This window comes from Castor canadensis, chromosome 7 (genome assembly GCF_047511655.1).
Source record: "Castor canadensis chromosome 7, mCasCan1.hap1v2, whole genome shotgun sequence".
NCBI classification, from domain to species: domain Eukaryota; kingdom Metazoa; phylum Chordata; class Mammalia; order Rodentia; family Castoridae; genus Castor; species Castor canadensis.
In genome coordinates, this window is record NC_133392.1 from 75,045,012 (window position 1) to 75,058,778 (window position 13,767).

Sequence of the window (13,767 nt, forward strand, 5' to 3'; positions counted from 1 at the left end):
TCCCCAGTAAGACTTCAATCACCTGAAACACGTGGACTTGTCTTATGAGTCATGAGCTGGTCATGTTGGTGACAATGTCATGTGCACTTGACGAAGTTGTTCGGTCTAGTGCTGTGAAAATGTCCATCAGGCTAAGGCAGTGAACACTGCCATTCAGATCTTCAGTGTCTGCTTTCTTGTGATGGGGTCTCGGTATGCTGTCCAGGGTTGAGTGGCTGGTGTACCAATGCTATCTGGGTTATTAAAAAAAAAGCCTATTAACGCCTGAGGAGGTATTAAAATACCAAAACTACGGTTGTAGCTTTTTCACTTTTGCTATGCTATAAAATTTCTACCATGAGGTATTAGGCACAGACATGCTTTCTTCCCGATGCCATGACCCACCCTCATGATTTTTTTCTTTTATTTTGGTGGGATTGGACTATGCATCTCTAGTGCATTTTGCTCTGGACATTTTGAAGATGGGGTCTCAGGAACTATCTGCCCCAGTGGGCCTGGAACTGAAATCCCACCCCCACCATCTCAGCCTCCCAAGTGGGCACTGGGATTACAGAAGTGAACACCAACACCCAGCCAGTTTGCTCTTTTGGTATGCTAATATTCCTAACCCTTTTCTGTATGTGTGTGGTATTCTGCATGTGTGCACTTGCTAGATTATACTTGATTCATGCCACCAGCCCTTTTTGGTTATTTATTTTTTGGCAGTGCTGGGGTTTGAACCCAGGGCTTCACACTTGCTAGGCAGGTACTGTACCACCTGAGCCACTCTGCCCTTTCTGGTTATTTTTGAGACAGGGTCTTGCTTTATGTCCAGGCTGACCTGGATCAGATCCTACTTGTGCTTCCCCTTGAAGCTGGGATGACAAATGTGGACCACAACATCCAGCTATCAGTTGAGATGGGATTTTGTGAACTTTTTACCCAGGGATTACTTATTTATTCCAGAGATTGGAATTGAACCCCAATCCTTCCAATCTCTGCCTCCCGAGTGGCTGGAATTACAGGCAAGAACCACCAAGTCCAACCCACATAAAATCTCTTATTTTAGGGCTGGCAGAGTGGCTCAAGTGTTAAGGGTTCCTGCCTAGCAATCGTGACGCCGGAGTTCAAACCTCTGTACTGCCAAAAAAAGTCTTGTATTAACATGGTCACTCTATGATTAGTGCTTGCATGATGTATTTTTCCCATCCTTTTAACGTTTATGCTACTTGTTATTTGTCCTGAACAGTCACCTTATTCTCCTTTAGAACATTTTTAACTTTCTGAAAGAAGAAAAGCAACAAATAGTAAAAATTTGAAACACTGTGCTAATGCTTCACATGAACTTATTTTTTAAAACCATGAGGTAGGTCTTATCCTCATTTTTCAGCTCAGTAAACAGGTAAGAGTTAGTTTCAAGAATCTGCTCAAAGCAGTTAAGTATCAGAGCTAGGATTCAAAATGTATGTGATTTAGGTTTTCTTTGTATATACACAGTCTATATCCTTAAACACTCTTATACTCCTGTGTATTTTTAAGACTAGAGAGTGAATGGGAACTCACAGGATAAATCCTTCAATCTAGTTTTGTGACTAAAATCGGCAAGAAAAGATTGGGTAATCTACTTGAAAATGCAGGAGACCTGAAGGCTAAGAAAACTGAGAAACTGAAAAGCATCTGTAAAACCTCAAAAGCAAAGAAATCTTGGGTCATATTCAGAGAGGCAAAAAGCTTAAAGCAACATAGTAAGTCAGTTAAGCATGCTAAGGACCTAGTGTTTACCTTCTACTCAGATTATGTATTCAGAAGTACGTAATACAATACTTAACAAAATGGTTACATGTTTATGTCTAGGTTGAAAATGGAAATTCACTCAAGTGACAGTGTGTTGGCTGAGGTGGCCATATTGATTCCTGAGGACTTCTTCCTCCAAAACAGGTCAATAGACTTATGTTAAAGACAACATGTGTATTGAAAGTAGCAATTTTATTTGAGTTAAAATTATTTACAAAAACCCAAAGACATACTTCATGAAACTGGTACAAACTATTTTTTCCTGCCGTTGGCTTTTGCTCCAAAGATCACAGCTGAGAAATACTGTATAAAATAAAAATAGGATTGGATTCAGAAAAGTACTCTACTGTTCTAATTTCCAATTGGTAGTATTTACAGAAATATTTACAATGGAAAAAAAGGTTACTTTAAAACTTTAGTTAATTTGCAAGTCAGCCTCAAGTACCCTAAAATGAGAGTTCTCTGAGGGTTAAAACACACAAATGCACTGCAGTTGGTGAGGTGATGCTGCCCCCACCTTCCCCACCAAAACCTGCATCTCTCTCAGTGCTTGACAATTAGTTATTATTTAAAAAACAAAACAAAACAACTGTTAAACACTGAGGTAAATCAACTCTCAAATGATTACCAGTGTAACAGAAAAATGTAGTTCACCCTGATTGATCTCATCCAAATGTTGAATATTCTTTACCATCTGCCACAGTCAGTTTTACCAAAAATCTGTTCATTTCCCTAAATTCAATGATTAATAAATACCAAGATATTTAAAATAATTAAACAAAATATATCTAACTAATTTTAAGGATATCATTTACTGACATGCTTTTAAAACAGTTTGCTAAGTTAGTTTTATACTCAGGGCAAATATAATCTCAGTCTTTCCCACATTACACTGGCATACTGTATTCTCAAAAGGTGATGGGTAGGGCTTGGGTGGGGAGAAGGAAGAAAACAATTTGCCTGGCATCAGTTACTTCCTTATAGATTTCCCAACAATCTGCATTATCAAAAATAGGAAGACGAAAGAAGGCAGCCACTGCTTAAAAACATTACAGCTGGCACTGATACAAGAGCCCGGGTTCATCACTTTATACAAGGAAATAACAAAGTCTAACTGGGTAAAAATTAGACTTTTAGCTATTTTCCCCAATACACACCAAACTAATATTTTTATGGCTTCAAGTTTTACAAATCCAATGAAGAAACATGATGCAACTACCTAAAAGGTAATTAAAAGTATTAATGAAACAAACCTCTAGAAAGCCTGTCCTCAGACCCAACAGATTGAAAAAAAAAAAAAAAAAAGTTAAAAAGTATCATCAGTGGTCTGAGTACACAAGAAAACTTTGCAATGTTGTGAAATTAAGTCTATAAAACGTGTTCTGTGTGTTCTACAACTGTTTTTCAAACAACTGCTCTATGAACAAAGAATCTGAATGAAAAAAAGGGTCTCCACACCAGCAATTTTAAGGCTTTGTGTTTATGCAATTGATCCTGTCACTCTGTAGAAGAATATACATGCTATCTGGAAACATGAATTCCACATTGGTGTTTTAGCTTCCTTATATTTACTGTACTGAACATTAGAAAATATATCTAGAGACTCTCCCTTAAAAACAGTGTTTCAAGAGCCTCCCTAGCATTAAGTGTAAACTATCCTGGGTTTGTCTACTTTGCTTTAATCCTTTAACAGGGCACATCATCATACAGTATTTCCTCAAATTGTTACTTGTTTTCTTGTGTCTATCGCTATGACACATCATGGTATGATATTGAATATGGTTGTGGTCTTAAAAGTGAAAAATAGTTTAATACCCAAACCTAATCAAGAATAAAAAAATATACTATTAATCCCTTGTGTCTTTGGATTCCATCTAATTTTAAATATAGACAGTAGTTCAGGGAACAACAACAAAAAATTCACAAAATTATTAAAAGCTTTATTTACGATTGGAATCATTCAACAAAAAAGCAAAAGCAAATAAGCCTGAAAAAGGAACTAAGCTGCTGTCTAGAATGTCCTCAGAACATTCGACACCTCAGTAGCTAAGCTGCCTTTGCACCTGGCTGGCATGACAACAGTGGCTCAGCATACACAGCAGTTGCACTAACAGCAGCACAAATTTTCCCCTTAAAACTTGCCCGCAATCAAGCAAGAAAACAAGGGGGAGGGTATAAACTCTGCCAAGTAAGTGTATTTAAATACTGCATGGAATTTTTAACAGACTGAACCTTTTCCCTCATTTTTGATAGTTGCAGATTGATGTAGTAACTGTCATTTAGCAAATGCAGAATGCGTGACGAAGAAATCAGGTGGTCTTAAAAATCCAAACACCAATGATACTGATGAATGCTCTTGGTAATCTTCAAGGGCTTCTTTCGTAACTTCTCTTTGTCTAAGGATAGCTCCAGCATTACTGAGCACCTGAAGCAAAGGTAAAGCAGCTAGCAGTGTTCCAAATATTCAATCACTCTAGAGATAGATTTCTGGCCTGTTGTTCCAACAGCACACTGAAAGAGGAGGGAAGGATTGGATAACAGTTAACAGAAGTATTAAAAGTTTACCTTCTAAAGAAGTATTAAACGGAATTCTACAAATAAAAGTACACTGAAATTAAACTGCACTTTTGTAATAGAGCATTTTACTGTAATTAAGAATAATTATCATGAAGAAATACAACACAATTATTAAACTTAAATCCATGCCAGGAGTGGGGTGGTACACACCAGTGATTTCAGTACTCAGGAGGCTGAGGCAGGATTCGAAAGTTCAGAGTGCATAGTGAAACCCAATACGTAGGCAGATAGATCCCTTTTTTCTTTTAATTACTATGATATGACTGTCAAGTTGATTGGATTGAAAAAATGCCTAGGAGATTCGTAAAACATACTTCTGCTGTATGAAATCTGTCAGTGTTTCCAGAAAGGACTGACTGGGGGCGGGGAGAGGCGGTAAGAGAGAGGGAGGTAATCCACCTTGAATGTGGGAAGCACCACCCCACAGGCTAAGGGCCCAGACAGAATAAAAAGGCAAAAAAGGAAAAAGCCAACAAGCACAGACATTTCCTCCCCCTCCTTCCTTGACTGCCATGAGGTGAGCTGCTTAGCTCCAATATGTTCTCCCTGCCATGACGGATTGAAACCTCTGAAATTGTGAGCCAGAATAAATTTTTTTTGTATCTTAAATTGCTTATATCAGGTATTTTGTTTACAGCAGCAAAAAGTCTGACTAATACACTATGGACATAGTATTTTTTATTTCTGTTAAGGTATTACACTTAAAATCATATGAACTACAATAAAAGCTACTTACAGTAAGATTCATGAAGCTTAGGAATTTTTTGAGCATCTCTGTCATTATTGAGAAGTCTCCATCTGGCAGGTATTCCCGCACAGTGGTTACATTGATCTGAGGAAACAGAACAAAAAAATATCAGTTAGCTGGCAGAAAATCTGAGATTGCATCTCATCCAGTGTTGCTGGTCTTGGCATACATCCTATGGCATGCTTCCACAAGGTCCTGGAACACCTTGTTTATTCTCTTTCTAGGGTCATTCACTGTGTGCAGGCACATTTATGCTCATTTCCTAACAACCCAACCTCAGAAAGAAAGGGAAAGGCAAAGCTGGCAAAGGCTACAAAGAAATATTTGCATGTATACTTACTTTTGGAAATGCAAAGAGAAAAGCCTGGAATAACATGCTGCAATGTTGAGAGAGAGAGAGAGAGAGAGAGAGAGAGAGAGAGAGAGAGAGAGAGAGAGTGTGTGTGTGTGTGTGTTGGGGGGGAGGGGAGACACAATGGCTTCTCTCCTTGAGAATGTGCTCATAAAGTTGTTTATTAAATAAAAAGATCAAAGAAAGGTTCTCATGCTTCACAAGTGAAATTATGTAGGACAGGAATTAACTAGATCTTTCCAAAATATCATCTATGATAATGAGATTATGGGCTAATGCCAGGAGAGATTAGGCATTTCCCTTTACTATTAACAAGTAGTAGTCAAATTATATATAAATCAACCTGGTATAAGGAAAATATTATTACTGCCTACTATTCAATTTTATTAAATTTAAAGATGATTAATTTGGTGCTCCAGAACAAAAGAAAAAGAAAGCTTTGCTAGGAAGGTTCGCCTATAATAAGAAGCCCAAAAGTATGTTCTCCAGAGTTTGAGGACACAAGGGGCAAAAAGAAAGCTTCCATAATTTGACTTTTGTTGATAGGGGCAAGGAAAGAGAGACTACATATTATTCTAAAGAAATCTGTCACCAGCCACTCCCTTCCTTGTATTCCTCCACTAGGATATTTATGAAATTATAAAGCAAAATAATGGGATCAAGAGTTTCAAAAGAGATCTAATAAAAACACTGCTAAAGTGACCATGTGCTGAGGCAGGTGGCACCAATCATCCACAGTCAAACTGAGCCTTCCCACCAAAAGCCATCATAATAGTGGGTAGAGTGATGGCTATGGGAGGGAAGGGAGGGGAGTGTCTCAGTACAAAAGAGAATAAATTATTAGCTTCTATGTTTTGGATGAAAGCCTATCATTAGTCCAAAAAAATTCTTCTCTTTCAACACACTCCAGAATGAAACATTTATATTGGTTGAGGGAATGAGAAAGACGGTTACAACATTTATTTTAAACAGTACAGCAGGTACAAAAAGAAAAAGCATGATACAGCATGGGCTATTTGAGAAATTTATTAAGTATCTGAGAGTTATGTTGGGTTTGGTAAGTGGTGAAGCAGTTTTAAGTTTGGGCTCTTGAGGTAGTAAACAAAGCCCTGATTCCCCTACTGTTAATAAGACAATGGAGGCTGAGAGGAGATTATCAGCAGGTACTCAGCAGGAAGCTGGTTTTGGTGGTACCATGCAAGATTCTAGTATTTTATCTACTTCATATACTGTTTTTGATGCTTTTACTAGGTTTTCCAATCTTCTTGCTCTTTTGGCTTCTTAATCTTTTTCCAGTGCTGGAATCTTGCACAGTGCCATCAGTAATTGGGATGAACAACAGAAAATGAGATCCAACTCTCTGGGGCTTTTTAAGCATGCTGCCATGAACCCCAGACAGCATTTACTTCACATGACTACTTTCTTGTCTATCTCTTCTGCAATGGGAAAACAAATGTTCTTTATGTTTGTTTTTGGTGGGACTGGGGTTTGAACTCAGGGCGTTATGCTTGCAAAGCAGGCACTCTACCGCTTGAGACACACCCTCAGTTCATTTTGCTCTGGTTATTTTGGAGATGGGGTCTTGAGAACTATTTGCCCTGGCTTGTCCTTTACATTTTATCAGCTAGCTATCTGAGTTAATTCTAATGATCTCCAAGGCAACAAACCTATCTGAGGCTCTATGAATTCCTAACATTTTCCACGAATTAAGAAGCTAATTATCTCTTCAGGGACAAGAGAGATATAGACAACCATAAATAGGAATTAACATGAGAAAGATGACCTAAGATAAACCACATGTGATGTTAACACAATTTCAAAAACTATTAATTAACATAAATATGACTGAACTTACAATATGTGCAAAACAGAATACCTAAAAAATCTTTTGATCTTTTGCTTTTGAGCCCTGCCTCTTCTTCCTTTCCTCTGTGTAGTGTTTCTCATTTACTCTTAATACCTTGTCATTAGAAATAATGAAGGCTGAGCCAAAGAGGTTATAGAAAAGGGGAATAAAGATCTTACATGGTCTGTAGGACTTTGATCAGGAACTTTGGTCTCAGCCAGGTATGGTGGTGCATATCTACTGTAATACCAGCACTTGGGAGGCTGAGGCAAGAGTGAACTGGTGTGCATTTAAGATTGACAATATAAATATAGAAGAGATGGAAAAGACTGATTTAGAAAACTGAGCAGGACCTCCTTGCTCCTAGGAAAAATCTCTACCCATTTTAAATTCTGGCTTTGTTGCTATCTTCCACTTAAAATATCCACCTGTGTCCCTTATTTACTTCTTCAATTAATTTTTTATTTATGTATTTATTTTCGGTACTGGGGACTGAACCCAGGGCCTTGTGCTTGCTGAGCAAATGCTCTACCACTTGAGCTATGCTCTCACAATGACTCTGGTATCTCCTTCATATACTGTTTTTGGTGCTCTCATTAGCTTTTCCCATGGCAGCAGCCTATCCAACAACAGCTGTAACCCTCCACTCTGTACTGACAGTCTAAGTGTCTGCACACATGTATTTCTCACAGGTAAATCTTGATGAATTTAGACCATTTTCCAAGCCTACTAGTAACTGGTTCAGACAAAAGGATATGGCCCAATGTTGGCCAGAATCATAGAAGTCTACTGAGTAAGGGTGAAGGGAGCAGTGTCTTCTAAAAACAAAACACATAAAGGAGGGGTACCTACTAATGCTGGACTTATTTCACTGAAGCCTAGCTTGCAGCCACTAGAGGAGTACTGTTAGCCAAGGACACAACAATATGTGCAGGAGAGCAACTTAAAGAAAGATCATCCCTGAATTAGACTTAAGACTCTGCCATCTTGTTTAACTAGCTGAGTGCAGGTTTTACAGTGCCCCTTCATTTACTTCAACTTTTGGCATCTGAATGGACCATTTATTAAATGGGAACTTTCCCATTAGACCTAATGAACTCTTACTTTGGGATGTACCTTGGAAAGTTCAACAAATAAATGTCTTTAACATCGTATGCTATCTTAATTTAATTTCACGTATGTAATTCTTTCTTCCTTTTATGCAAGATTATGACTGGCTTGTCTTTCATTATTTTTAATATATAAACAGCCTGACTCTGAAAGGCATATTGATTCTAAAAAAGCCACAAAAACCAACAATTCACCTCACTCCAAATCTTAACTCAGTAAAATCTATATTGGAAATAAAGAGGCCTAGTGTGTTAGAAAAGAGAAGGGAAGGGGAGGGAAGGGGAGGGGAGGGGAGGGGAGGGGAGGGGAGGGGAGGGGAGGGAGGAGAAGACTAAATAATTTAAAGGAAATCACTAGAATTACTCTTATTATTTTTCTTCTGTAAGAGCAACAAATTGTTTAAAAAGAATCCTATATCCAGCCAAAAGCCTTTCTGGAATAAAGTTGGAGAAAGAAAAGGAAAAATTAAAGAAATGAATTAGGCAATAGTATTATCTATTACACTGTAATCTTTTAATGATACACAAAATATTTCTCAACTATTTACTTACTGGACTCTCCTGGCAGAGACACCCAAGAAGCAGTGCCGTGTAGGAGGCCACGATGCAATCCTCCATGTGCTTGCCAGCATGTTGAAGGGCTAAGAATGTTTAAATAAAGGGTTATAACAGTATATCAAATAATACAAATGCCACAGCAGAAACTAGTCTGTTAATTACTTTCTTAAAAACTGCTAAATGATCCTACAATTGGGCATTCAAAATTAATAAAAGTTAACTCAAAATAGAATAGGGACCCAAATATAAGAACTAAAACCATGCCACATTAGGTTTAAACTTTTGTTTGAACAAAGGATACCACTAATAAAGTGAAAGGACAACCCACAGAATGGAAGAACATAATTATATATTTGATAAGGGTCAAATATCCAGAATGTATAAAGTATTAAAATAACTCATCAACAAAAAAGACAACCAAAAACAAAACAAAACAAAAGACAATCCAATTAAACAGAAGGCAAAAGACCTGAATGGGCATTTCTTATTTAAAGAAATATACAAAAGGTCAAAGAGTGCACGGAGATGTTCTAAATAATTAGTTGCCAGGAAACTACAATTGAAACCACAACAAAATTCACACTAAGAAGACTAAAAGAAAATTTGAAGATGTGGAAAAATTGGAACCCTCATATTCTGCTGATGACAACATTAAATGGCACAAGCATATTGGGAAACAATGTGGCATTCCCTTAAAATGTTCAACCAGAGATAATGGAAAATCCAACAACTCCACTCCTATATATATATATATATCCATGAAAACACATCGCTATAAAAACCTTCCAAAAACTGTTCACAGCAGCATCATTCACACAGCTGAGAAGTAGAAACAGGGGCACAGCCATTCACCTCCGTGCTTCTAGCCACCATGATGTCAATGGCTACACCATGCCCTCCCTACCATAATGAACTGAAGCCTCTGAAACCATGAACACAAATAAATCCTCCCTTACCTTGTTTGCTTGGTATTTTGTAATAACAATGAAAAACTAGCTAACACAACTCCCAAGTGTGAGGTCAGGGAGGAAGTTTACAGTAGTATCCTTTAGAGGCCTTAGATATAAATATAATGTAATACAGTAAAAACTGATTTTAAAAAAGGCATATATACTTTATCACATTTCTGCATTGAGTTTGTTGGGGTGATGACAGTAGAAGAAGTCATGCTGCTCGTTGAAAAGGGTATAAAAAGGACCTCTAACCCAGAGCCAGCCAAAGCTCCTCTGGTTCCTTCTCCTATCCTCAACATTCCTATTCCCTGGTCTTTAACTTATAATTAAGAAACACCATCTTCTTCCTGATAAGGACTCCTCACAAACTCAAAAAAAAAAGTATTAACAACCCAAATGTCTATTGGTGGACAAATAGCTAAGGCAAATGTGGTATAACAATGCAATGGACTATTATTTGGTAATATGCCACAATATGTAGCTAGCTGGAAGAAGCTCATCACAAAGGACACATATTGTAGTTACTTTTATATGAAATGTCTGAAATAGAAAATCCAAAGACAGAAAGTAAATGAGTGGTTGTCAGTGGCTAAGAGAGGAGGAAATGGAGGTGATAGCTGCTAATGAGTTTTTTAGGGCTGATGAAAACTTTGGGGCATTAGACAGTAGTGATGTACAATTTTGTGAGTATACTAAAAATGACTGCATTTTTCACTTTAAAAGGGTAAATCTTTGCTGGGCACAGAAGCTCAAGCCTGTGGGATCAGAGGATCACAGTTCAAGGCCAGCCTGAACAAAAAGTTCTCAAGACCCTGTGTCTCAATAAACAGAAGCTGAGCAGAGTGGCTGCAAAGCCCTGTAAGAACTGCATTTCAATAAAGTATAAATAAATAAATAACAATTAGTAGCTTAAAACTTAGTAGCTCAGTTTCTTAGGAACAGAAACTTCTTGCAATAGAAGAACTAATGACATTCAATCTGGGGAACATGGCCCTAATAGAATGAGAAGAGGTTCAAAATTAGACATTGTTGGAAATGCTTCCTAACTAGGGGAAGCTAAACATACTACTTAAATTTGATATCCACAGAACATGAAGTTACAAATGGCTATTTTGCAGAACTTCTATGAATGGTAAAGAAAATATGGTAATTCCTGACAACAGCAGATACTTAAATACATGTTTGATTAGTGAAGATATTACCTCCAAGGTGTTTCTTCCCCACAACTCCCTTTTTTTTGGTGGGACTAGGGATTGAACTCAGCACTTCACACTTGCAAAGAAAGTGCTCTACTGCTGAGCCACACCTCCAGTCCATTTCACTCTGGTTATTTTGGAGATAGGGTCTTATGAACTGTTTGTCCAGTGTGGCCTCAAACTTTGATCCTCCCAATCTTCAACCTTCCAAGTAGCTAGGATTATAGGGGTGCGCTACCACCACCAAGTTCCAAGGTATATTTCTTACTGTTATTTGCCACCTAGTACCCTTTGAGAACTACTATTGTAGTGTATGATAGTATATTTAAACTGAGGGTGATAAAAGAATTTCAAAAATTCAAAACTGGACAACCATTTTTTTTTTTCCTTTATTGAGACAGGGTCTCACTACATAGCTCAAATGGTCGATTCTCCTCCTACAGCCTCCCAAGTTCTGGGACTACAGGCGTGTTGTATGCATGAGTAAAGTAGGGAAGGATCCAGTAAGGAAAAGTGACCTGAGTGTTCAGATCTTTCCTATTTCCAGTGTTCCTGCCATTGACACACACAATCCCAGGAAGAACTACGGTAAGCACTGAACTATCAAAGTTTACTTGGCTTGAACTAAAGAGGCCTCAAGTAACAGCTGGATTATAACAATATGTGAATTTTAAAATGTTTAACCTTTGTTGAGGTCAAGTTCTTCATCATCATCCTCCTTCTTATGTTTTTCTTCTGTTCCTTCAGTCTTTTCAGTTGATACCCACTGTATTTCTCCACTGGTCTCTTGCCACTCTCCACTCTTATCATGCTGAGTGGTGGGAGCATCTTTGATCAACTCATCGGTTTTACTTTCTGCCAACTGGGCTGCTCGCTCTCGCTCAAGGAATAACTGATGAAAATTATTTTTGAAGATTTAAAAGACAATTCAACCAACATATATATAACTCAATATATTGCTTTAAATAAGAGGGTTACCTAGTAAAAAGGGTGAGTTTAAGTAAAAGCATTTGCTCTACAGCCTACTGAAAGCAGAAATGAAAATGTAAATGCTGTTGGGATTCATTCAAGTAACCTATTAATGGCTCAGGTAGTGTTTCCAAGAAAGAAAGTCTCAGTAATTGCCCTTAATTTGAATAATACTGCCTAGAAACTCAAGAAATAAACTACCATATTTAATTTGAGAACAAATTTTTGGGCAGGGTGCCAGTGGCTCATGCCTGTAATCCTAGCTGCTCAGGCAGACATCAGGAGCATTGCAGTTCAATGTTAGCCAAGGCAAATAGCTCACAATTTTGAAAATAATCAACACAAAAAAGAGCTGGTGGAGTGGCTCACGTGGTAGAGCACTGCCTGCCTAGCAAGCATGAGGCCCTGAGTTGAAAGTCCAGTACCACTTAAAAAAAAAAGGCTGGGACTAGAAAGGTTGGAAAAACTCTTGTATTATCAATCAGACTAGGGAATACTACTCAACAATAAATAGGAATGACCTACTGATATGTGCAATAACCTGGATAAATCTCAAATGCATGTGCTTATTGAAAAAAATTCAATTTCAAAAGGTTACATACTGTAGGATTCCATTCATAATGCTTCTCAAGAAGCCTAATCTCAAAACATTATGGAGGTAGATTTAACAGATTACTGGTAGCTAGGAGACAGGAAGAATGAGTGGGTTTGGAGGTGGGCAGCACAAGCAAATTCTTCTGTGATGATGGTTCTGTACCTTAAAATAATGAGGAGTATATGAATCTATACATGAGATAAAATTATACATAGTATCTCACACACATGCACAAATGACAACAATGGAGAAACTGAGTAAGGTATGAAGTCCACTTAAAAGAATGTATCAATATTAATTTCCTTATTTTGAGACTGCACTTAGTACTATTTTTAGAACTTCCCATGAGCCTATAAACATTTGCAAATGTAAAATTTTTTAAAACTACGAATCACACAGGAAGAAAATGCTTTTGGCAGTTAAATGAATCCCTTAAATAATAACTGAAGACCCAAAACAGTTTACTACTGTCAATTACTGTTAGTAATTACTACTACTGCTTACTATTACTGTTATTGGTAAGTAACAAGATCACTTTTCACTGGTTTTATAAATTTGTTTTAAATAACCACAAAGTTAAAATTTCCTTAGAAGAAGTCCTGTGGATGATTTCTTATCTGTGCTCAACACTCAACAACACATAATGAAGAATAAGATAGGATGATGGAAAATATGACTTAAAACAACTCAAAGAACCTGTCTCAACCCAGTATTCCCATGCTCAGCCACTCTGCCACTTTCCAGACTAAGTTAGTTAACTTCTTCTGGGGACGGTAGGACCCCAAACAGAGTCCTGAACACAAATGAAACCTATAAATTCTGGAAGGCGTGAAATGAAGGGGATAGGGTGGGACTATATTGCAAATTTGAGATCAATAATCTACTTGATTCGTAAAACAAATGTGCCTTATCTCTGCTTTTTAATAACTGCTCAAAGAGTGATTAAAATAGTTGAGAAAAGCCAGCAGAAAAAATTAAGAGCACATTTTAAACCACTGTATTTCTTACTGATCTATAGAGAAATTGCACAGTATTTTTAATTGATTAAGAATTCTGGTTTAAAATAAACCTTCATCCTGTCAACTACATAA

The 13,767-nt window shown here is 37.4% G+C and overlaps 1 protein-coding gene across 3 annotated transcripts in view; it reads right to left on the reverse strand.

Moving 5' to 3' along the window:
- Window positions 1-1,946: 1,946 nt before the first annotated feature.
- Window positions 1,947-13,767, reverse strand: part of Wapl (WAPL cohesin release factor) — a 66,084-nt gene continuing 54,263 nt past the window's right edge. For all 3 annotated transcript variants that reach the window (XM_020161317.2, XM_074079334.1, XM_074079335.1), the window contains 4 exons: window positions 11,797-12,004; window positions 8,958-9,046; window positions 5,087-5,182; window positions 1,947-4,284 (listed from right to left, as the gene is read on the reverse strand). In XM_020161317.2, coding sequence (XP_020016906.1) covers window positions 4,219-4,284; window positions 5,087-5,182; window positions 8,958-9,046; window positions 11,797-12,004 — 459 coding nt within the window. In that variant the 3' untranslated portion in view covers window positions 1,947-4,218. The remainder of the gene's footprint in view (window positions 4,285-5,086; window positions 5,183-8,957; window positions 9,047-11,796; window positions 12,005-13,767) is intronic.